Source organism: Talpa europaea (assembly GCF_964194135.1).
Source record: "Talpa europaea genome assembly, chromosome: 1".
NCBI classification, from domain to species: domain Eukaryota; kingdom Metazoa; phylum Chordata; class Mammalia; order Eulipotyphla; family Talpidae; genus Talpa; species Talpa europaea.
In genome coordinates this window covers 47,801,906-47,828,486 of record NC_140073.1, presented here as the reverse complement: position 1 = coordinate 47,828,486, position 26,581 = coordinate 47,801,906, and the positions used below count along the sequence as shown (strand labels likewise).

The following is a 26,581-nucleotide window of genomic DNA, read 5'->3' as shown; positions in this document are numbered from 1 at the left end:
TTTTTTTTTTTTCAAAGATCAGTTGACTGTATTTGTGTCTATTTCTGCTCTCTATTCTTTTCCATTGATTCGTCTATTTTTTTACCCATCTCACACTGTCTTTATTACTGTAGTTTTATAGTAAATAAAGCTTGATATTAGATAGTGTTAGTCTCCAAATTTGTTCTTTTCTAGTATTGAATTAGTTATTCTGGGCTTTTGTTTGTTTGTTTCCCTTTCTGTATAAACTTTAAAATTGACTTTCTGATATCCACAAAATAACTTGGAATTTCACTGAATCTATAAATCAAGTTGGGAAAAACTGACATCTTAATAATGTCTTGCTCTCCATGAAAATGACAATCTTTTCATTAATTTTGGATCTCCCTTGATTTCTTTCATAAGAGTTTTGTAGCTTTCTTCATATAGATCTTATACATATTTTTTGTTAGGTTTATAAATGAACTATTTAATTTTGTTATGTTAATGTTAATGTATTTTTATTTTAAATTCCAGTTTTTTTTGCTGTTGCATAAGAATCTATTGACTTTTGAGTATTAGCCCTCTGCCATGCAACCTTGCTGTGATCATTTAGTACCAAGGTGGTTTTTTTTTTTCCTGTTGGTATTTTAGGCATTTTCCACATAGACAGTAGTATCATTTGTAAATAAAGATGTTTTTTATTTTTTTCTCAACCTGTATAACTTTATTTCCTTTTCTTGTTTTTTGCATAGCTGGGACTTTTAGTACATCTTTAATAGAGTTGAGAAAAGAGACATCTTGTCTTATTCTCCAACTTAGGGGGAGAGCCCCCCCCCAAAATAAATAATAATAAAAAAGTTATTAAAAAAAAATAAATAAAATCAAAGGAAAGACAAACACAATGTCAAATACAGATGCTAACATATCAATATTAACTCTAAATGTAAATGGACTAAACTCTTCAATAAAAAGACACAGAGTTGCAGCCTGGATTAAGAAACAAAACCCAACCTTTTGCTGTCTCCAGGAAACACATTTAGCTACAAAAGATAAAAATAGACTCAAAGTCAAAGGATGGAAAACAATCCTACAAGCAAATGGACCAAAAAAGAAAGCAGGAACAGCTATACTTATATCAGATAAAACAGATTTCAAACTCAAAAAAATAGAAAGAGACCTTAATGGTCACTACATTATGATCAAGGGGACAATACTTCAAGAAGAAATAACACTCATTAACATATACTCACCAAACGAAGGAGCACCAAAATATATCAGACAACTGTTGTCATCTCTGAAAACAGACATCAGAGAAAACACATACGTAGTGGGAGATTTCAACACCACTATCAACAATGGATAGATCAACAAGACAAAAAATAAGTAAAGAAACTAAAGCTCTAAATAAGGACCTAGAGCATTTGGGCTTGACAGACATCTATAGAACACTAAACCCCAAAAAAACCGGAGTACACATTTTTCTCAAGCGCACACGGATCATTCTCCAGGATCGACCACATACTGGGGCACAAGACAAACATCAACAGATACACCAAGATTGAAATCATACCAACCATCTTTTCTGAGCATGAAGGCATCAAACTAGAAATAAACTATAAAAAGAAGGCAAGGAACTTTCCTACCTCCTGGAGATTAAAAACCACACCACTGAAAGACCACTGGACTAATGAAGAGCTCAAAGAAGAAATTAAAAAATTCTTTGAATTGAACGACAAGGAGGACACCAATATCCTAAATGTATGGGACGCAGCAAAAGCAGTAATAAGAGGAAAATATATAGCAATAGAAGCTCACATCAAGAAATAAGAAAGAACTCAAAGAAACAACCTAATCTCGAAGCTCAAAGATCTAGAAAAAGAACAACAGAAAAACCCCAAAACCAGTAGAAGAAAAGAAATAATAAAAACCAAAGCAGAAATAAATGAAATTGAAACTGAAAAAACAATCCAAAAGATTAATGAAACCAAGAGCTGGTTCTTCGAAAAAATCAATAAAATAGACAAACCCCTAGCCAGGCTCACAAAGGAAAAAAGGGAGAAAGCACAAATAAACAGGATCAGAAATGAAAGAGGAGAAATCACAACGGACACAGCAGAAATAAAAAGAATAATCAGTAACTACTATGAAGAGTTGTATGGAAACAAGTTCAACAATCTAGAGGAGATGGACAAATTCCTACAACTCTACAATCACCCAAAGCTAGATAAAGAAGAAATAGAACACCTAAACAGACCAATTACAAGCAGCGAAATTGAAATGGTAATCAAAAACCTCCCCAAAAACAAAAGCCCAGGACCTGATGGATTTACAAATGAATTCTACCAAACATTCAGAGACGAATTAGTGCCTATCCTTCACAAACTCTTCCAAAAAATTGAGAAGGAAGGGACAATACCAACACGTTCTATGAAGCCAACATTACACTAATACCAAAACCGAACAAGGACTACACAAAAAAGGAAAACTACAGGCCAATCTCCCTAAAGAACACTGACGCAAAAATCCTCAATAAAATTTTAGCTATCAGAATCCAACAATGTATCCATAAGATAATTCACCACGACCAAGTAGGATTCATTCCAGGGGCACAAGGATGGTTCAACATCCGAAAATCAATCAACGTTATCCAACACATCAACAAAAAGAAATATAAAAACCATATGATAATGTCAATAGATGCTGAGAAAGCTTTTGACAAAGTGCAACACCCATTCATGATAAAAGCCCTTGAAATTCTTGGGATACAAGGAACATACCTCAACATCATAAAGGCCATCTATGACAAGCCAACAGCCAGTATCATTCTCAATGGTGAAAAGCTGAAAGCAATTCCATTAAGATCTGGAACAAGACAAGGATGTCCACTCTCACCACTGCTTTTCAGTATAATACCGGAAGTCCTAGCCAGAGCAATAAAACAAGAGAAAGACATCCAAGGAATCCAAATAGGAAAAGAAGAAGTCAAACTATCACTATTTGCAGATGACATGATAATATACATAGAGAACCCCAAAAACTCCTCAGAAAAACTAATTCAACTCATCAATCAGTTCAGTAAAGTGGCAGGATACAAAATCAACACGCAAAAGTCAGTAGCCTTCCTATACACGAACAATAAATCTGAAGAAGAAATAAAAAAAAAATCCCTTTTATTATCGAAACAAAAAAAATCAAATATTTGGGAATAAATCTAACAAAAGAGGTAAAGGACCTATACAAAGAAAACTATAAAACACTGTTAAAAGAAATAGAAGAAGACACAAAGAAATGGAAAGACATCCCCTGCTCATGGATTGGAAGAATAAACATTATTAAAATGGCCATCCTACCAAAAGCAATATACAGATTCAATGCTATTCCAATCAAAATTTCAATGTCATTCTTCAAAGAAATAGAACAATTATTGATGAAATTCATATGGAATCACAAAAAACCCAAAATTGCCAAAGCTCTCCTGAAAAAAAAAAGAAGGGAATGGAAGCATCACACTCCCAGACTTCAAACTATACTACAAAGCCATAATCATCAAAACTGCATGGTATTGGAACAAGAACAGACATACAGACCAATGGAATCGAATAGAAAATCCAGAAATAAACCCACAGATATATGGTCAACTAATCTTTGACAAAGGAGCAAAGACTATGCATTGGAGCAAAGAAAGTTTGTTCAATAAATGGTGCTGGGAAAACTGGGTCGCTACATGCAAAAGAATGAATCTTGACCACTACCTCACACCATACACAAAAATCAACTCAAAATGGATTAAAGAACTAAACATAAGACCTGAAACCATAAAATACATAGAAGGAAATATAGGTGAATCACTACGTGATATGCACATCAAAGACATCTTTACAGACACATCACCCAAAACAGTGATAGTGAAGGCAAAGATAAACAGCTGGGACTACATCAAATTAAAAAGCTTCTGCACAGCAAAAGAGACAATAACAAAAACAAAGAGAAACCCCACTGACTGGGAGAACATTTTTGCACCCAACACTAACGATAAAGGACTGATCACAAAAATCTGCAAAGAGCTGATGAGACTCAACAACAACAAAGAAAATAATCCAGTCAAAAAATGGGCAGAAGAGCTAAAAAGAAACTTCTCTGAAGAGGAAATGCAAATGGCCAACAGGCATATGAAAAAATGTTCAACATCACTTGTAATCAGGGAAATGCAAATCAAAACTACCATGAGATACCATCTTACACCAGTGAGAATGGCACATATTAAAAAAACTAGCAACAACAAATGTTGGCGAGGGTGTGGAGAAAAAGGAACTCTTCTGCACTGCTGGTGGGAATGCAAACTGGTCCAACCACAATGGAGAGCTGTGTGGAGATTTCTGGACCTACTAAACATAGAGCTTCCATATGATCCAGCAATTCCACTCCTAGGTATTTACCCAAAGGACACAGAAACATCAATTCCAAAGAACACCTGCACCCCTATGTTTATAGCAGCACTGTTTACAATAGCTAAGCTTTGGAAACAACCCAAATGCCCAAAAATAGATGACTGGATCAAGAAGATGTGGTACATATATACCATGGAATATTACTCAGCATTCAAAAAAGATAAACACATGCAATTTGCAGCAACATGGATGGCACTGGAAGGGATCATGCTCAGTGAAATAAGCCAGAAAGAAAAAGAAAAATACCGGATGGTCTCACTCATAGCAGGAATCTAGAAAACTTAAATAAGGGACCAGGAAAATGAATAACTATAAGAAAGTGAAAATCAAAATCAACAAAAAACTATGAACCAGAGACACTTTTTTGGGGGTGGGGGGTGGGAGGGGAGGGATTGGGTCAGAATGAGGGGGTTGCAATTGTATGGGGAATATAAAAATAAAATTTATTATTTAAAAAAAATTTTTGAAAACCACATATTCAATAAAGGAACAGCATCCAAAATCACAAAGAACTCTAAAATCCAATAATACAAAACCAACCCATTTTAAAAATGTGCAAAAGATCTAAACTGTCACCTCACCAAAGAAGATTTATAGATAGCAAATAAGAATATGAAAACATCATGTCATTAGGGAATTGAAAATTAAAAGTTAGAGTGCACTATATACCTACTGAAAGTAGTTAAAATAAAAAACACAATACAAAGCTGACAAACGTGGAACAATAGAAATTTTCATCCTTCATTGATGGCAATGCAAAATGATGTAACTACTTCAAAAAATGGTCTGGCAATTTCTTACTAAACTAAACATACGTTCACTATATGATAAAGCAATTGTGCTCCGAGATAGTTACTCAGATGAGCTGAAAACTTAGTTTCACACAAAAATCTACACATGAGTATGTATAGCAGCTTTGTTCATAACTGCCAAAACTTGGAAGCAACTGAGATGTACAACTAAACTATGGTATATCTATACAATGAAGTATTTATTATTCAGCATAGAAAGAAGTGAACTATCAAGCTATGAAAAAATATGGAGGAACCTAAAATGATTAGTGTTAAGTAAAAGAAGTCAATCTGAAAAGGCTACATGTATGATTCCAACTATATGACATTCTGGAAAAGGCAAAAGCATGGAAAATGACTTTTGGCAGTTGTGTGGAAAATATTTTATAGCTATCATTTCTCACCCAAAATGCTTTCTTCCTATCTCTGAAATGTTGATTCCAAACAGATGGCAAAATCATCTGTTAAAGGCATTCGAGCCAAAGGGGGACGGGGGGAACCCACCAAGCAGAAATGCTTATCTCCAATCATCATTACTGTGTTTGACTTGAAAATTTTATGAACTGTGAAACGTTCCTAAGCAACTTTTCCTGAGCAAAGCAAACACTTATGAAGAGCCTACTAAGTGCTACTAGATGAATGAGAAATAGTAACTGCTCTCTAAGAGCATAGATTTAGTGGAGACAAAAGTTACTTAGCCTTGCCAATTCCCTGTAAAAACAAACATCGGAAGTCAAGGAGGTTGTTTATTAATAAAGAAAAGCGAACCAAGAAACAATGTGTTTCCAATAGTGTGATCACGAAGTCCTAGGATGTTTTCACATCATTAAGGAAAAAATTATGTAAATTTTTAGAAAGCTTTTTCCACAAAGAGTTCAATTCTTTAAACTGAATTTTCCCAAAAAATATATAAACTGAATTCTACCTGGGCAGAGAAAGAAGAAAAAGAGTAAAGCTGCTCTTCAGAGACTATAGGGATATTCCCGGGTAGTAAATTAACCTGCACTATTCCAGGGGGCAAGCTCAAATTGGAATACATTTTCTAAAATCAAAGAACTAATAAGGGTAAAAGTAAGCTACAACTAAGCTAAAACTAACCTAAAACAGAAAGGCATGTATATGTTTGTGCTATGGTCTGATTGTAGAAACTGGCCCATTTACAGAAATATAGCAAGTCATTATAACCAAAATTGTTGGCTCTAATATCTGTTGAGTACAGCAAATAAACCCTGCCCAAGTGAGATTTGATTCTGCTTCCTAATGTATCAAAGACAATGCTCAAAGAGCTTAATGTTCTGTAAGTATTTTGCAATAGGCTTTTGTTAATGTCACATGTACATCACCAATGGATCAATTTTAGCTGGACTTTATTGTTTTTATACAAATTTTGTTGGATCCGAAAAACCACAGATACAAGCCATCTATTTATAAGCCCCAAAACTGCTGAAAGACAGTTGTGGAAATGATTAAAGACTCATTTTAGAATGATAAACTAATCTATACATGACATATTAAAGGAAACAATTTTCTTCTCATCATATGGGAGTTAAAGAGCCTCAAGGCAAACATTCTCAAAGCGTGGTCCAGGAAAGCATAGTTCCAGAGACCATTTCAGAGTCTGTGACTTAAAAAATATTTTCATATTAACACTAAGCCATTACCTCCTTTTTTTCTTCAAAACTGCATCGTAGAATATTCCAGAGTCTGTAAGATTTGTGATATCACATAAGATTACAGAAGTAACCATAAGAGCCATTTGTCTTTTACTAACCTAAGTATTGTCAATAAATACACCATAAGTTCTTTAAGGTATCACAACTTCTAAGAGTAAAGCTTGTGAGTTGGCAGCTTAGGGCATATTCATTTATATTAGTTTTCCTACCAAAATTGGAAATAATCAGCAATTTGAAAAAATCTTTAGAACTATGGCAGTTGTCCTATAAGTACACAAATTGGTTTTTAAATATTATTTATAAGTTGTCCCTATTACATTTAGAACTATAGAACCATCAAGAAAGGGAAAAATTTCCTTTGAAAGTATTTAATCCAATCCAATCCAGTGGCAATACCAGGTCTAAAACCCAGGTTCAGCTATGGAGATAAAGTAAAATGTGAATAATAATAAAATGTATAGGCATTCTACTTCTGGTATATGAGAATGTACATCTAACAAACTGGTCCTCCCATAAATAACACCTACAGACTGTAGACAATACTTAAAAATTACTACCTAAGGGTTCTGGAGATTACTCAACAGTTGGCCAACTTTGGAGGAGACTGTATGTTCTTGCAATTGGAATAAACCAGAAAAATTAAATAAAACACATAAAGCAGTCCAAGTTTGCAGGTATGGCTGTTTACATAGAAAATTCCAAAAATCAATAAAATAATTATGAAAACTAAACTCTTAATATAACCTTCAAGACACAAGGTTAATAAATTTAAATGAACTGTATTCTCATATACTATATACTAGTGTAACAAACCAACATAGAGTGAATTTCCCCTTTTCTGTGGTTCTCCCTATGGGTGCCCATAGTCAAACTCCAACTGAAAGCCAACTATCTTTCTGGTCAGAGAACTAGGAGAAAGAAATTGGTTAACAAGGTCACCAGCATTGAAGAAGTCAGAGAATGGACAACCCAAATTCTGTTTAAATTCATTCTGAGTCTGGCTGAATGTTAAGTAACACATGCATGAGGCAAACAGAAAGCAATCTGTGTTTACAGAAAAAAGTACTGAATCGCAATTGGAGTCAATGTCCATCGCAGGCATGACAGTTTGAGTCCAACCAAGATAACTGCTAAAATAAAAACCTCAACATTCTTATGAGTAAAGTAATAAAACCTAGAGATTTCACAAAATTACACTGCAATGTCCAAGATACTATGACATTATTATACAATACACAAAGAACCAGGAAAATGTGACTCCTTCTCCAGGGAAAAAAACCACCAACATATATCAATCCTGAGATGATCTACATGTTAGAATAATCAAATACCTTAAAGCCACTATTACAAATAAACTAGGTGAGAAAAAGTAAAATATCCCTATGAGTAAAAAGATAAGAAATCTCAGCAGAGAACCTGAAAATTAAAAAAATCAAGAAGGCTTCTGTTTCTGGTCAAAATGAAGTGGAAGAAGGAATATAACCCAACTAATTTTACCAGATCACTATTATCCTATCACTAATATGATAAAATAAGTCAAAATGCTGCATCCTAATATCCCCAATAAATACAAACACAAAACTCTTACATTATTACCAGATATAATACAGCAAGATACTTTAAAAAATTGTGTATCATAATCAAGTTCAGCTTTATTCCAGAAATGCAATATTAAACATGTGAAATTAAATCAATGTAGATCACTATATTAATAGAATCAAGGAGGAAAAAAATCAAATGATCACTAGATCCAGAGAAAACATTTGACAAAACCCAACATCCATTTATGATAAAAACTCTCAGAAACTAGAAATAAGAAGAATGTTTGAAAACTAACAAAGGGAATCATTAGCATTATATCTAGCAAAGAAAGAATTAATTGTTCCCCCCTATGATCAAGAGCATGGCAAGGATTTCCACTTATATCGCTTTTATTCAACACTATACTGTATGTCCTTGCTATTGAAAATGAGGCAGAAAAATTGATCAAAGCACATAAAGTAGTCTAAGTTTGCAGGTATGACTGTTAACATAGAAAATCCCCCCAAAACCTATAAAATAACAATGAGAACTAAACACCTAATACAAAGATTGCAACATACAAGGCTAATAAATTTAAATTACCTGTATTTTTATAGACTAGCACAAATAAAAGACCGGCCTCTTTGAACAAGTAATAATTCTAGCAAAAGATGTCCTAAATTAATTTCTAGTAAAAGTTGCAAGATATTACTGAGAGAATTAAAGAACTTTAAATAAAAAGGATACATTCACATTCATAGATTGGAGAATTTAGTCACAAACTAATTTACAAACCCTTGTCAAAATTCCAGCAAGTTTTTTTTAGAGAAACTGATAAAATCATTCTCCAATTCACTTGGAAATACAAAGAACCCAGAAAAGCCACAGGAATTTTTTTTTTTTTTTTTTTTTAAAGAACAAAGAGAACTTACCCTATCTGGTTTTAAGATGATGAATCTATAATATTAAGAGAGTTTTTAGTATTGGTGAAAGATAAGCATACATAGATTAGTGGAACAAAACAGAATCTAGAAATACATGCACACATGAATTGTCAACTGACTTTAGACATTTCAAAACAATTAAATGGGGGGAAGGAAAAGACTACTGAACAAAAGATGGTAAATCAAATGGATGAAAAAATTAACTTACATTTAAAAAAAACTTGAGATGGATCATAGATCTAAGTGTAAAGCTCCAAACTATAAAACTTCTTGAATAAAACATAGGGGAAAACTTATGTTACTTTGGACTGGCAAAGATTTCTTATGAAGAATACAAAAGGCCCGAACCATAAAATAAAATTTTAAATGCTACATTGGGTTTTATCAAACTTAAAATCTTTTTGCTCTTTAGAAAACACCATCATTAAGAACACAAAAAAGCAATCCACAGAATGGAAGAAAATACTCCCAACACATATATCAGAAAAAGGATTTGTATGCAGAAAGAAAAAATAATAAGACACAATCATAGACACTTTTGCAATCCCAAAATAAGAAAAAAATACTACTTAAAATGGGGGGGGGGGGGAATCTAAAACTATTTTACATACATAAGTAAATAAAATGTAAGTAATGAAAGCTAGTCCCTATCAGAAAAAGATACTTCAAATAATAAATAAAATTAAAAGGAAGGCTAGAATAAACTCTGTAGTATTGCAGCTGAATATATTAGTATCACCTCATGTTTATATATACATACATACATATATATACAGGTACTGTGTATACCAGCTCCCTCCAATGTGGAGGCCCAGAAGCAGTTATGGTCCAGTCAAGAAGCACACCAGTGTCCAGATCTTGTTTCTAAACACCACTACCCAAAAAAGAACAAAGGGCTCCTTGGAGAAATGGCCAATTTTAGGGCTAAGACAGGAAAAACACAAAATAGCTTATATCATATAATGCCAGAAATTAAGGAAATACTTTAAAAAACAATCAAAATAGTGATGAGGACAAGTTGAAAGGACGCAGGATATAATATGAAAGCTCTCTGAATGGCTAAAGCCATGAGTTGAGCAAGAAAATAACAATGTTGAATTATAACCTAAAGCACAAAATAATATACACAAGGCCATTACTAACAAATGATTAAATAAACAATTAAATAAACAGGAGCGGGGGGGGGGGGGGAGCGCAGATAGATTTTCCTTCCAAAGAATTCCAAATAACGTATGTAGACAGTCTGTGCTCCAGGAGGTAGAGATTACCTCTCTTTGTGACTGCAGGCTGGACTTAAAAGTTTCTTTCAAATTGTTGAATATGAAAAGGGAACTTTATAGTAATAAACCTGGGAAACACTATCTTAACGAAATGATCAACCTGAATATCAGCAGTAATTACTGAGGATGATTTAAAGATGGGGTGATTTCAAGGAAAGAATGAGAAACTGTCATAGGTCAGAGAAATCTAGGAAGACATGATGACCAAATCCAATGTGGTATCCTGGACTGGATACTGGTCCAAAAAAGGACCTGAGAACCGAGTCTATTCATGATAAAATATTAGACAAGTCATAATCAAGTGGTACTCTATAAAACAACTAATAGTCCTCAAACTATCAAAGTGATCAAAAAATGAAAAAGAGAAATTTTCACAGCCAAGAAAAGTCTTAAGGAAGCTTGACTACTAATTTTAGTAAGGTTTCCAGGGTGGGATCTGGAACGGAAAAGGGACATCAGCAAAAATTAAAGAAATCTGAATAAAGGATGGACTTTGGCTAATGAGATTTATCAACATAGATTTATTAATTGTCCTAGCTAATAATGGGAAAACTTGGAGGGAGGATAAACTATTGTAAAATTATAGGTTTGTTTTATTTTTTAAAAAAAGACACTAGTGGCAACACTAGTGAAAACTGAATTTAAAGTCCATTTTTACAATAATATAGCAATACTAATTTTGTGCTTTATGATATAGCATGTCTCATGTCAAATGTAACGTGGTTATTAAAAAGACAACACAAGGGTAAACAACTGGATGATAGGTATATGGAAACTAAATTATCTTTGCAAGTTTTCTAAAAATTTATATAAAGAGTATATATTATATTTTTAATGGACAAAATTATTCAAACTTGCACATCTTGAAAGATACACAAGTGACTAATAAAGATAAAAAATCTTCATCATAGAAATGCAAGTATAAACCAAAATAAGAAAACATTAGAACCCTTTACAATTGCTGAAATTTAAAAGACTGGCCTCTTAAATAAAATGGACAACTCTTTGAAAGACTTAAGTTACCAAAACTCACTGAGTAGAAAGGTAATTTCAGTAACCTAAGAACCACTAAAAATTGAACTCCTGCTTCAAAATCCACAAAGAAAACTCCAGGTCCAGAAAAACCTCCTTGGTAAATTCTACCAAACATTCAAGAAACAATTTCAGTTCTAGACATCTTCTTCCAGAAAACAGAAGTGGAAACATTTCTCAACTCATTATTTGTCACCAACATTAGCCAGACAAAGAGATTACAAGAAAACAAATCAGCAGACCAATGAATACAGATGCAAAGTTCCTTTAAATTGTTTAGCAAATTAAATCTAGTAAAATACCTAAAAAGACTAACTGATCATGAACAAGAGGCAATTTCCCCAGGAATACAAAGTTGGACTAACATCAAAAATCAGTTATATTTTATTATCACAATACAAGGAAAGAGAAAAAACATGCAATTGTCTGGACAGACACAGGAAAAGTTTTTGACAAAATCCAAAATACATAAGCAGGGCCTCCCTGATGGCGCAAGGGGTTAAGCACCGCACTAGGAAGCAATCTGCAGCATAAGTTTGCTCCCCGGCCGGCCAGGGAGCTACCCAGTTGGTGCAGCAGACCTCTCCTATCTCGCTCGCTGCTCCCTTCAGCAGTGTACTTTGGTCAATCTGCCTGTTCTGTTCCCCACTCTGTCTCTGGTGAATCCTCTCACCCCCCCGAATCTCTGGCCTATACTCCAGCTCTTGTATGCATAAATAAATAAATCTTAAAAAAAATACATAAGCAAAAAAAATCCATATGACAAGAGCAGAAAAATCATTAAAAAAATAACGAATGCCAAAAACAAGTTTGTTGGACATTGATATAACATGAAAAGATTCTAGATCTTTGAAAGTCATTAAGTAGGAATGCAATTTCTTATAAGAGTTAATTAGAGGGCCTCCCCGGTGGTGCAGCGGTTGAGCGCTGGGCTGCGAAGCTGCCCGCAGCCTCTGCAGCACCGGTGTGATCCCCGGCTGCTCCCCGGCCGCTGGGCGAGGGTCCCACATGGCGCACAGACCTCTCCTGCCGCCCACTGCTCCCCTCAGCAGTGTACTCCGTCAATCTGCCTGCTCTGCTCTCCCCTCTGGCTCTGGTGAATTTTCTCACCCTCCCGCGTTGCTGACTGTACCCAGTGCGTGTATAAATAAATAAATAAATATTTTTTTTTTAAAAAAGAGTTAATTACATTTGGTCTTAAGAGGTAATCTGATTTCACTGAGTATCAAATATTCCCTCTGACTGTATTTTTATATAGGTTAAAATTAAAATTAATTCTTATACACTGAAAATGCTTTGGTTGTTGTCTGGTAACACTGCATCATTTGGAAAGGGAACAAGAAGAAAAAGATAATAATAAAGGTTTCCAATATGTTGCAGGTAACTTAAATAATTAAGAAGTATAAGCATCAGTCACTGAGAGGTGACAAGTAAACCAAAATTTCTGTCTCTGTTTATGAAATTACTAATGGAAAATTTTTTCCTTTCTTTAGGTCTTATTTTTCTATTCTTTTATAAGAGGAAATTATGCTAATTCATTCTTAAACTCAGCAAATATTTATTGAGCACCTATTATGTGTCAAATGCTTTTTTAAAATTTATTTTTATTATTATTTTTTAAATTTTATATATATATTTTTTTAAACATTTATTTATTTATTTATACAAGCACTGGGTACAGTCAGAAGCGCAGGAGGGTGAGAGAACCCACCAGAGCCAGAGTGGGGAGCAGAGCAGGCAGAAGGACCGAAGTACACTGCTGAGGGGAGCAGCGGGCGGCAGGAGAGGTCTGCGCGCCATGTGGGACCCTCCTCCGGTGGCCGGGGAGCAGCCGGGATCGAACCGGCGCTGCAGAGGCTGCGGGCAGCCCTGCAACCCAGCGCTCAACCGCTGCGCCACCGGGGAGGCCTAATTTTATATATTTTTTACATCATTTTTCATTTTACACCATGTATGCATTTTCATCTTGGTTATAGTCCCCATACAATTCCCATTTCCCCCTTTTTTGATCCTACTCTCTCCTCTCCCCACCTCCTGTAGTGTGTCTGGTTTATAGTTGCTTGTTGATTTTGATTTTTACTTTATTATAATTAGTCTTTTTCCTGCTCCCTTATTTAGGATTTCTAAATTCCTGCTATGAGTGAGACCATCTGGTATTTTTCTTTTTCTTTCTGACTTATTTCATTGAGCATGATCCCTTCCAGCTCCATCCATGTTGCTACAAATTGCATGAGTTTATCTTTTTTGATTGCTGAGTAATATTCCATTGTGTATATGTACCATATCTTCTTGATCCAGTCATCTATTTTTGGGCATTTGGGTTGTTTCCATAGCTCAGCTATTGTAAATAGTGCTGCTAGAAAGATAGGGGTGCAGGTGCCCTTTTGAAGTAATGTTTCTGTATCCTTTGGGTAAATACCTAGGAGTGGAATTGCTGGATTCAAATGCTTTTTCCAGACACGGAGGAATACAAAGCAGTGTTTAAAAAAAAAAGACAAACCCCACCTTGCCCCATACACACAGAGTTTAAAGAGACAAACAAAATACATATGTAAAGTATACATCATATAAAAGGGTTAATAAATGCTACAGAGAAAAACAAAGCAGGAAAGGAGACAGAATGCATGAGGAGAGATTGGTTTTAAGTAGCATTATAAAGAAACTACATGATTTCTAGGTTCACGTTCAGTTCAAACAGCCAATGATTTTCTTCTGTGTTGAGTAGGCAGCATAAAAATACACAGTGAACCTCTGAACCTGACCTCTTTAAACTCCTACATTCTATCACCTTGTTCTGTGTGTCACCACTTATATTTTAGAAAAATAGGATTAAATATAAACTTTTCCATACTGAGACAAAGCATATGCTGTCATTTAATGAAATAAGTAATTTCCCAGTCTTGCCTTGGGAGAGGGACATAAGAAAAATAAAACTTGGCAATGTCTCCCCAGACAAAGGTTCTAAAAATGTGGCATTTCTGTACACTACAGAAAGGATTCAAATTAGCTGTTTTTTCCCTCCTCCAATATATTTGTGGTCTGGAATTCAGTCCTTTATTGGGTCTAAGTTACAACAAGAGGTGGTTTAAGAGCTTCTCCAAAATGGAAGATTTTCCACAGGCAAGAAAAGTTCTATGAGTAATACTACTATAGTTATTGCAGCTACCACATTTTATATGCCTGCTATGTGCCAGGTACAGCACCATTTTGTATATTAGGTCAAATTATATGAAACTGCCATTTATAAGTCAGAATCAGCAATTTTATATAGTTTGAGTATACTGTCATTCATTCATTTCAAATTCCATGAGAAAGAATTCTGTGTGCATTTCTGCTTTTTCATAGCTCATCTATTAAATTACCTATCTATTACAGAGTTTGTGTAAACAAATACACAAAAACTTTCATTATAACTTAATCTGAGGATCTGACTTTTAAGTATCATAAATTTCATCTAAGCAATATGGCTTCATTTGAGAAAAGCTCAATTACTAATTTATAACCACTATTCTGCTTAGAAAGACAGAATCTTCATTCCAAAATTAACACTTTTTTCTCTACTAGGAAGAATACAAAGCATACCAATATTATGTTAATATCTTAAATCTGTCCATCTTGGATTGAAATTTCTATTTTTTTGGAAATGGATCATTAAAAGGATCTTTCCCTAAAGAGAAGATTGAGCATAAACCAACCTATTAAATTTAATCCAAATAATTTTTAAATCATCTTTTAAAAGTAGATTAGTCCCTAAAGTTTATTTCTTTTTCTTCTGGCAGCTATTTTTCATTCATTATACAGTTCATGTCTAGAGTTCACTTTTATAGGACATTAATAAAATAGCTTTTAATTATCTTGTAAGTAATTACATGTAATCTAAAGTTTCATCCAGCAGAATAAGGCAGGCACTTTGTATGTTACATTATTAGCAGATGGGAAAGTTTATTTTCAACCTTTAAATGCCAACAGAAGTCTTAGTGAAACATTTCAGGTTAAAAAAGAAAAAACAACAAAGTCTTTTTTGGGAAAAAAAGCAATCTAAGAAGAATATAATGATTACTTTTAGAAATCAAGACGTTTAATTATACAGGTAAATATATAAAACCTACCAGCTCATTGCTTGTAGATGTGAGTCTTAGTTTTTCTTCAATTTCCTTTCCAATTTTCTGAACAGTTACCTGAGTCTGTTTAATTGCACACTGGGCTCTATGAAGCCTAGAAATGAAAATTGTAGAAAAATTTAAATAAAATAACTATAAACTCTGAACACAGAACCAAAGACATAAATGGACATTAGAGTATAAACAGAATTAAAAATGAACCAAGCTGATCATTTCACAATTCTCTAACGTTATCTACAATGAAATAACAAGTATTACAACATGCTGTAAAACCACCTTTTCTATAAACCTGCCTCTAATGTATTGAGAGCTAAAATGAAAAACTCACTGGAGTCTAGAAGTGACTTTGGAAAATAATATGGCTGGATCTTATGATTTTACAGAGAAATTAAGAGAACATTGCCACTACCCAGAAAACTGAATTAAAGCAGACACTATTTTGAAACAAGCAACATTGCCTCTTTCAAATGAGCTATTGTTACTTCTTTTTTTGCTTTAATTTTGTTTTTTTTATTTTTAGTTCTCTTTGTCTTCAAACATAGCTTATATATTCCTTATACATTACATAACAAAAATGAGCAAGTTGTCTTTCATCATAAATGACATGATTTCCATGTGGAAAATCATTAGAGATCTATAAAACAACTACAAGAATAAAATCACAGGGAAAAAAAGGCAATATACAAAAATCCTGCTGTATTCCATATATAGTGCAACACTATCACAATTCCCCTCAAAAACACAATAGGCTTTTCTTTTTTGGTAAAAATTAAGAATCTGGGACTATAATTTATACTACAAAGAATATTATATTAAAAAAAAACCAAAAAATCTTGAAGCACTAAATGTGATTTCAAATCTCTCTTTTTCATAAAGCTACATAACCAAAACAATATGCAATTGGCATAAGGACTGAAAAACTGATCAATGAAACAGAATAAAGAGTATAGAAACAGGCCTACATATAGATGGTCAATTGATGCTGGACAAAGGAATCCAAGCAAATTAATGGAGAAGGAAATTTTTTTTAAATAAATGTTGCTGGAACACTGGAAAAACACAGGAAGAAAAAAGAATTTCATTCCCTATCTCACAGCACACACACAAAAATCAAGTCAAGGAGATCATAGTAAATATAAAAACTAAAATCATAAAACTTCTAGAAGAAACCAGGACAATCTCTTGCAACTTTGGGATAGGCAAAAATTTCAAAAGAACACATAAAAAGCACTAACCAAATAAAAAATTAATAAATTGGATTTTACCAAAAAAAAAAGTTTATTCATAAAGATACCATTAAGAAAATGTAGAAACAATGCTCAGACTGGGAGAAAATACATGCAAAACATCAATCAGACAAAGGACTGTGTCTGAAGTATTTTAAGAAGTGTCAGAAATTACTAACAAAAAGACAATCCAATCAAAAATGGGGCATAAGAGTGAAATACTTCACAAAAGAAGATATAAGGAAGGTCAATAAATATAAGGAAGGGTACTCAACATTTTAGTCATAGTGGAAATGCAAATTAAAATAATGAAATACCAATTCAACCTGTTGAAGATAGCTAATATTGAAAGAACAATGTATTGTTGGTAAAAGTGTAAAACAGTACTATCATCTTGATAAACCTTAAAGTTAAACATACATCTAATCTATGACCTAGCACTTCTACTCTGTGGTATTTATTCAAAAAACCTTAAAGTGATACATTAAGATTTGTCTATGAATGTTCATAGAAAACAATACAAATGGTTATCAAATATGAGAATTAATAAATTGCAGGATATTCATACAATGAAATTCTACTGAGCAATAAAAAGGAACATACCAATGATAAACACAATAATACAAATGAATCTCAAAAACACTATGTTAAATTTTTACTAAAAAATGCCAACAACAGGTAAAGGCAATCTATCATGAGAAAGCAAAAGAATGACTACTTGCCTATGTGGGGCAGGGTTTGCCTGGTAGGGAGCAAGGGGAGCAAAGGAACTATCTGAGGGGTGGAAACGGTTCCATATCTCATTGGTAGTAAGGGGCATATGGGTGTGTATACTTAGCAAACCTCTGAAGAGTAAGCAAAAGATGTACATATTTCAATGTATGTAAATTTTACCCATTTTTTTTAACCTGGTCAGCAATGCTAATCTGAAAGTTATCCTTTATATGAGGTCAATTTTATTAGAGATCTGATGGCATCAATACTTTTACCAACACCATTATTATTATTATTGACACTATGTATTCATATCAAATACACTATGTATTCAATATCAAATATTCATATCATATTCTGCACTTTCAGAAATTGCCTAATCATTTCTGAGGATTTCTTAGGTCAGCAACTCTTATAATAAGTTTGCTTATGAGATCAATTATTCAACAACATCCTCAGGGTTCTCAAAAAATTCAATACAAGAGATTATACTCCATCTACTGTCTCTTGCTCTATGTGTAAGTCTCTTTTACTCTGTGTCTCTTGATCTCTTATTAGTAATACTCTCTTACAAAGATAGTTCTAAAGCAAGGAAAGGTACTTTGTGATGTGGTCCCAGCATACACCTGCAGTCTCATATCCTCATAATCCTTACTTTGCATACTCTACTCCAGCAATATTGAAACTACTGATATTTCTCCAAACATGTCATGCCATTTCTGGCTTCTCAACCTTTGAGCAGTTCTTTGTCTATAAGTTCTCCCTGTCTCTTAGCAGGTAAATGTATTCCCAAATTTATTAAGAAGCAACTCAAGTATAAACACTTGAGTTTATAGGCCTTCCTTGACTGCTCCAGACAAGTTGAGGCATCCCTTCCTCTGGAAATTTGCCACATCATGTATATAACATCACTAAAAAGAATACAAAAGAGCATTTCACAGCAACTATTCTTCTCTACTTCCTTACTAGATCTGAGCAGGAAAAAAAAAAGTCTCATTTTTTAAATAAATCTTTTCAGTGCTAAGCATAGAACATGGTACAAAGGAGGTACTCAATATATTTTCTACTGAATGTCAACCAATGTCTGAATATAAAAGCATCTTTCCAAGATTTCATATTTACAATGGACATCAGTAGGAGAAAGATTAATGTGATCAATTTCTATATTTAGTACTTCAAAATATTCTATTCAAAATGTAATTCATATAAACAGTGATCATTAAAGTAAGAAAACAAGGAATTTTTACTAAAAATGTTATCAAAATTCTAACAATAGTTGGTAGGCATTATCAACAAGAGCAGAAATCAACAATATATCCTGTTACTTTAAACGGGGAAAATGCTGCCTAAAATTCACTGGTACTATGCAAACAACCTTGTCAGATGGTAAAGACTTTAAAAATAAAAATGATTCATGACCATAATTAATGTATGACTTCAACTATTTGGCTCTCACTGCCCCAGACGCTTTCTGATCTTACCTTAGGGGCTTTAAACACACAGACAGAGTCACATTTCCTCCAATCTTCAGTGTTATCCAAATAGACTTTCAGAGTCCCTGCTACATCAAGACAGAGCTAATAACACCGCCCTCCCCTCCCCCCACCTTTCAAATCGAACAGGAGAATAAAAGTTTGAAGTGTCAGACTTTTAAACATAACCTGGGACATCCTGATCCCCCTAGGGGTTAGGAGGTGCAGGACTAACAAGAAAAGAAACAAATGCTTTACCTCCAAACCAGTTTCAGAGAAATGTTTCTTGATTTTGTAAACCATGAAAAGACACTATAAAGAAAGAAATTTACATGATCTGGTCACCTGGGTGATTGGTCAATACCAACACACTCCCAAGCTGACCTAAAACTCATCATCACTGGTGAAGGAAGTAGTGTATCTATCTAATAAGTAGTCTGATTATGGTAAATTAATGTATTCCTATTATTTTATTTTTTAATAGAGGCATGTTTTTCTTTATTTGTTTGCTTGTTTGTTTTTTTGTTTTTGTTTATACATGCACTGGGTACAGTCAGAGGCGCGGGAGGGTGAGAGAATTCACCAGAGCCAGAGCGGGGAGCAGAGCAGGCAGAAGGACCGAAGTACACTGCTGAGGGGAGCAGCGGGCGGCAGGAGAGGTCTGCGCACCATGTGGGACCCTCCTCCGGTGGCCGGGGAGCAGCCGGGGATTGAACCGGCGCCGCAGAGGCCACCGGCAGCTTCGCAACACAGCGCTCTACCGCTGCGCCACCGGGGAAGCCCTGTATTCCTATTATTAAATACGATTCTAGAAACAGAAAAATGGAAACTGAACTAAAAAATAATTATTTCAGGTTAGAGATAGAGCTGTTAAGATACAAAGAATCAGGGCCTCCCCGGTGGCGCAGTGGGTTGAGCACAGCGCTGTGAAGCTGTGCACAGGCTCTGCAGCGCGGGTTCAATTCCTGGCCGGCCAGGGAGATTCCCACATGGCATAGCAGACCTCTCCTGTTGCACCCGCAGCTCCCCTCAACAGTGTACTTTGGTCATCTGCCTGTTCTGCTCCCTGCCCTGTCTCTGGTGAATTCTCTCACTCTCCCCTACCTCTGGCCTGTACCCCAGCTCTTGTATAAAAATAAATTAATCTTTAAAAAAAAAAGATACAAATACAAAGAATCAAAGGTATTATGTCAAATACACATTAATAAAGAATGAGACCATGGCAGTCAATATTAATAATAATAATCTCAGTAAAGAAGTTAGGAGACAACTGAGTGGTAATCATATCACATCTGAAATGTTGTATTCAATTTTAAGATAGAGAATGACAACTTAGAACCCCTTAGAAAGGCAATGAAGAACGGTTCCCTCAATACCAAACACGTTCTATGAAGCCAACATTACACTAATACCAAAACCGAACAAGGACAACACAAAAAAGGAAAACTACAGGCCAATCTCCCTAATGAACACTGATGCAAAAATCCTCAATAAAATTTTAGCCATCAGAATCCAACAATGTATCCATAAGATAATTCACCACGACAAAGTAGGATTCATTCCAGGGGCACAAGGATGGTTTAACATCCGAAAATCAATCAACGTTATCCAACACATCAACAAAAAGAAATATAAAAACCATATGATAATATCAATAGATGCTGAGAAAGCTTTCGACAAAGTGCAACACCCATTCATGATAAAAGCCCTTGAAATTCTTGGGATACAAGGAACATACCTCAACATCATAAAGGCCATCTATGACAAGCCAACAGCCAGTATCATTCTCAATGGTGAAAAGCTGAAAGCAATTCCATTAAGATCTGGAACAAGACAAGGATGTCCACTCTCACCACTGCTTTTTAATATAATACTGAAAGTCCTAGCCAGGGCAATAAGACAAGAGAAAGACATCCAAGGAATCCAAATAGGAAAAGAAGAAGTAAACTATCACTATTTGCAGACGATATGATATTATACATAGAGAACCCCAAAAACTCCACAGAAAAGCTAATTCAACTCATCAATCAGTTCAGTAAAGTGGCAGGATACAAAATCAACACGCAAAAGTAAGTAGCCTTCCTATACACAAACAATAAATCTGAAGAAGAAGAAATCAAAAAAACCATCCCTTTTGTTATTGAAACAAAAAAAATCAAATATTTGGGAATAAATCTAACAAAAGAGGTAAAGGACCTATACAAAGAAAACTATAAAACACTGTTAAAAGAAATAGAAGAAGACACAAAGAAATGGAGAGACATCCCCTGCTCGTGGATTGGAAGAATAAACATTATTAAAATGGCCATCCTTCCAAAAGCAATATACAGATTCAATGCTATTCCAATCAAAATTTCAATGTCATTCTTCAAAGAAATAGAACAATTATTGATGAAATTCATATGGAATCACAAAAAACCCCGAATAGCCAAAGCTCTCCTGAAAAAAAAAAGAAGGGAATGGAGGCATCACACTCCCAGACTTCAAACTATACTACAAAGCCATAATCATCAAAACTGCATGGTATTGGAACAAGAACAGACATACAGACCAATGGAATCGAATAGAAAATCCAGAAATAAACCCACAGATATATGGTCAACTAATCTTTGACAAAGGAGCAAAGACTATGCATTGGAGCAAAGAAAGTTTGTTCAATAAATGGTGCTGGGAAAACTGGGTCGCTACATGCAAAAGAATGAAGCTTGACCACTACCTCACACCATACACAAAAATCAACTCAAAATGGATTAAAGAACTAGACATAAGACCTGAAACCATAAAATATATAGAAGGAAATATAGGCGAAACACTACGTGATTTGCACGTCAAAGACATCTTTACAAACACATCACCCAAAGCAGTGATAGTGAAGGCAAAGATAAACAGCTGGGACTACATCAAATTAAAGAGCTTTTGCACAGCAAAAGAGACAATAACAAAAACAAAGAGAAACCCCACCAACTGGGAGAACATTTTTGCACCCAACACTAATGATAAAGGACTGATCACAAAAATCTGCAAAGAGCTGATGAGACTCAACAACAACAAAGAAAATAATCCAGTCAAAAAATGGGCAGAAGAGCTAAAAAGAAACTTCTCTGAAGAGGAAATGCAAATGGCCAACAGGCATATGAAAAAATGTTCAACATCACTTGCCATCAGGGAAATGCAAATCAAAACTACCATGAGATACCATCTTACACCAGTGAGAATGGCACATATTAAAAAAACTAGCAACAACAAATGCTGGCGAGGGTGTGGAGAAAAAGGAACTCTTCTACACTGTTGGTGGGAGTGCAAACTGGTCCAACCACTGTGGAAAGCTGTGTGGAGATTTCTGGACCTACTAAACATAGAGCTTCCATATGATCCAGCAATTCCACTCCTAGGTATTTACCCAAAGGACACAGAAACATCAATTCCAAAGAACACCTGCACCCCTATGTTTATAGCAGCACTGTTTACAATAGCTAAGCTTTGGAAACAACCCAAATGCCCAAAAATAGATGATTGGATCAAGAAGATGTGGTACATATATACCATGGAATATTACTCAGCATTCAAAAAAGATAAACACATGCAATTTGCAGCAACATGGATGGTGCTGGAAGGGATCATGCTCAGCGAAATAAGCCAAAAAGAAAAAGAAAAATACCGGATGGTCTCACTCATAGCAGGAATCTAGAAAACTTAAATAAGGGACCAGGAAAATGAATAACTATAAGAAAGTGAAAATCAAAATCAACAAAAAACTATGAACCAGAGACACTTTTAGGGGGGTGGGAGGGGAGGGATTGGGGTCAGAATGGGGCGGCTGCAATTGTATGGGGAATATAACAATAAAATTAAAAAAAAAAAAAAAAGGAAAAAAAAAAAAGAACGGTTCCCTATGGCTTGCAAGGAAAGATAAAATGGGAGAATGTAGGAAAAGACATGAATCAATTGGGAGAAATAGATAACTTAGTCATTAATGACTTTGTATTCCATATAAGGAGCTTAGATTTTTTTTTAATTCTAAAGGAATTAGGAGTTTTAAGTTGGGAAAGATTTAATTACATCTGCACTTTAGAAAGATCTTTCTTTCTGTAATAAGGTGAATATGACACAGAGAAACAGACTATAAGCAGGAAGGCATTGCAAGTATCCCAGTAAAAGTTGAAGCACTGTCTTAAACTAACACAGTAACAGGAAAAATAGTATAGATACAAAGAGTGAGAGAAAAGGAGAGCTGAACAATGATGCTTGAAAATAAATCACCAACATAAAGATTTCAAAAGAAGACATCACTACAGATCCTATAGATGTTTAAATGGTGTTAGGGGAAATTATGAACATTCTATTCCAGTAAATTCAATGTAGATGAAATAGTAAATATGCTAATTAATTCCTAATTAATATACAAAAATCAGTAACTAATAACTAATAATAAAGATAATGAAAGACCTGTACACTGGAAACTACAAAACATTGTCAGGAGAAACTAAGACCCGCAATTGGAGATATTTTATATCTCCAATTTATATAAGTCATTTTATAATCTGGAAGTCTTAGTATTGTTAAGAGGTCAAGTCTCCCTAAATGTATTGATAGAATCAATGCAAATCCAATCAAAATCCTAGCAATATTATCCTCTTAACTCAAAAGGATAATAGAATTTTCTTCAAAGAAAATGATGAAGAACAACAAAGTTGAGGACTTATGGTACTAGATTTTATGATATTGGAAAGCTACAGTTTATAAAGCATTAGAAGTTGCACATGGCTAAGGACATAGATCAATGAAATAGAATTCAGACTATAGAAAAAAAAACACTCAAACATGACTTAATTTCTGATAAGAGAAAGAAAAGTTTAGCCAATAAATGACACTGATTAACTGAATATCAGTTACTAGGGGTATGAACCTTAATCACTATCTCACAGCATATGCAAAAAATAACTTTTTTGCAGGTCAGAAATCCCAACGTAAAAACTAAAACTACAAATATTTTAGAATAAAACAGGAAAATATATTTATGACCTTGGGCTAGTCAAAGATTTTCTAAGCAAAACACAAAATGTAGTATCCATAAAATAAAAACCTGATGCACTTTATCAATCAAAATTAAAAGTTCCTACTCATCAAAAGGCATCGTTGAGAAAATTAAAAATCAGAGTGGGGGAAATACTAAATATATCTAAAAAAAGATTTGTATGCAGAATATATAAAGAACTTCTACAAATCAACAAATATAACCAATTATAAAAATGGTCAAAATATTCGAACATTTCACAAAAGAAGACATATTAGAATGGCCAGTAAGCACAGAAAATGGTGCTCAACATCATTGGTCATGATAGAATTAAAAATTTAAATCCAAAACAAGATACTTGTATAAGCCTACGATAATGGTTAGAAGTTACAAAACTGATGATACCCATCCTGACAAGGAATAGAGCAACTGAAACTTTCAAACATTGTTAGTAGGATTACAAAACTGTATTACTACTTTGTTCACAATTCCTTAAAAATTAGATATATACCTCCCAAATGAACAGGTATAGAAGAAATGGAAACATGATCACACTTATATTCTATAAGAATATTTCTAGCAACTTTATTCATAGCAGCCAAAAAAGTGGAAACAACTAAAATGCCCATCATCAGGATAATGAATAAGCAAATTGTCAGATAGTTGTAGAAAGAAACACCACTCAGAATAAAAAAGAATAAACTATTGATCTATACAACATGGAGACATTTTAAAAATTGTATATTGAACAAAAATAGAAACCAGTTTGAGTTGTAGTCAGTTTGAGGTGCCTGTGCAACATTTAGGAAGAGGTGTTAGATATAAGGCTCTGAAGCTCAGGAGACAGATCTTGGCTAGAGATAAAAATGTAGCAATTATTAGAACACAGATGGTTATTAATGCTATGAAAGTAAATGAAATCATTCTAGAAGACTTTGAGAATGACAGGAAACAGAGCCTAGAATAGAATTCCAAGGTGCATCAATATTTAAGGATTGGGGGGAAAAATTAAAGATGCGAAAACATTCTGACCTGAAATAGCCAGAGAAGTAGATAAGCTGGAAGAATTGGCATTACAGTTGTCAAAAGAACTGCCTTATAGCAGTCACGAAGGAATGAGCACTGTCATAAAATCAAGCAACCTAACAGTCAGTATCTACAGATCTAGCAACGGGGACTTGACTAAAATCCTTTCAAATCTGCTCCACTCTCTCCAAGTCTACCACCACCATCACCTTTCATTTAATCAATATCCTCCTACCTGGTTTCTCAGCTCAAACTATTGTTCTTTGCAATTCCACTCTCTACTTAGTACCAAAGGTAACCTTTTTCATTTGGTCAGTAGTTGCAGCCTGCTCCCAAACAATCTTCATAACGCCAACTTTATAAGAGCTATATCCACAATCTGACATCACTTAAGTCACTGTGCATGTTGCAGCATGTCAACAAGAGTCCTAATGAAAGAAGAGAAACAGACTATAAAGACTGTTTCCCTCAACCAGCAGCATATTCCAGTACTCCAGGTTTCTCTTCTCATAGGCTCAAGAGAGAACAATTTCTCATTTAAATTGCAATTATAGAGGCTTTGATACATGTCTAGGATTAAATTCCCCTAGAGACAACTAGAAATATCACTACAAACTTATAATTTAAAAGGCTAGTACTAATGTGGCTATACCTAACCATGTTATGTTCATTTCTGATAAACACTAAATGCTTTAGATATTCTAAGTTCTCTAAGAGTGTTTGTCTATACAATTCCTTTCATTATGTAACATACCTAAAGGTAGCTAACACATATGTACTTCTAGTCATGTTTATAATATTTTCTTTCGTTGATGATAAAAGCGTTTTCTGGTGACTGAAAAGACTGCTAACCTACAATTTTTCCATTAAATACAATTTTCAATCTTTATATAATTCTATTTTAATAAGCCTAAACTCCATAATCATGAATCAACACAATGCTCCCAAACTGTTAACGGATAGCAGTATCACATTTGTCAAGTGCCTGCCTTTTCCTAAATCTGTTGTCATGTAAATCTATTCATTCTTCTTTCCCAAAGCTATCATCTATATCATTTCCTTTTCATTATTCCCACTATAAGCATTAATGTAAGTTCTTCTCTTTCTAGTATCTGTCTTCTTCAATTCACTTGTAATAATGACGTGCGATTATTCTTCCAAAAACATGTATTTTGATAGTGATTTACAGAAAATCAAAATACTGAATTGGGATAACAAAGACCTTTCAAATCTCAATGTCTCAATTACTAGAATGACTGCAGGCAAACTACACAAAAAAACAGGGTAATATATTAAATGATCATAAATTCTATGATTAGATGTTCTTCTTTGTCTGAAAACATTGCGCGGCTATTTTC

At 34.2% G+C, this 26,581-nt stretch overlaps 1 protein-coding gene across 2 annotated transcripts in view; it reads right to left on the bottom strand.

Annotated features, from left to right (window-relative positions):
• The window catches only part of UVRAG (UV radiation resistance associated), a gene marked incomplete at both ends in the record, with an annotated part of 258,086 nt that overhangs the window by 123,898 nt on the left and 107,607 nt on the right, over window positions 1–26,581 (bottom strand). For both annotated transcript variants that reach the window (XM_084256101.1, XM_084256102.1), the window contains one exon: window positions 15,760–15,865. In XM_084256101.1, coding sequence (XP_084112227.1) covers window positions 15,760–15,865 — 106 coding nt within the window. The remainder of the gene's footprint in view (window positions 1–15,759; window positions 15,866–26,581) is intronic.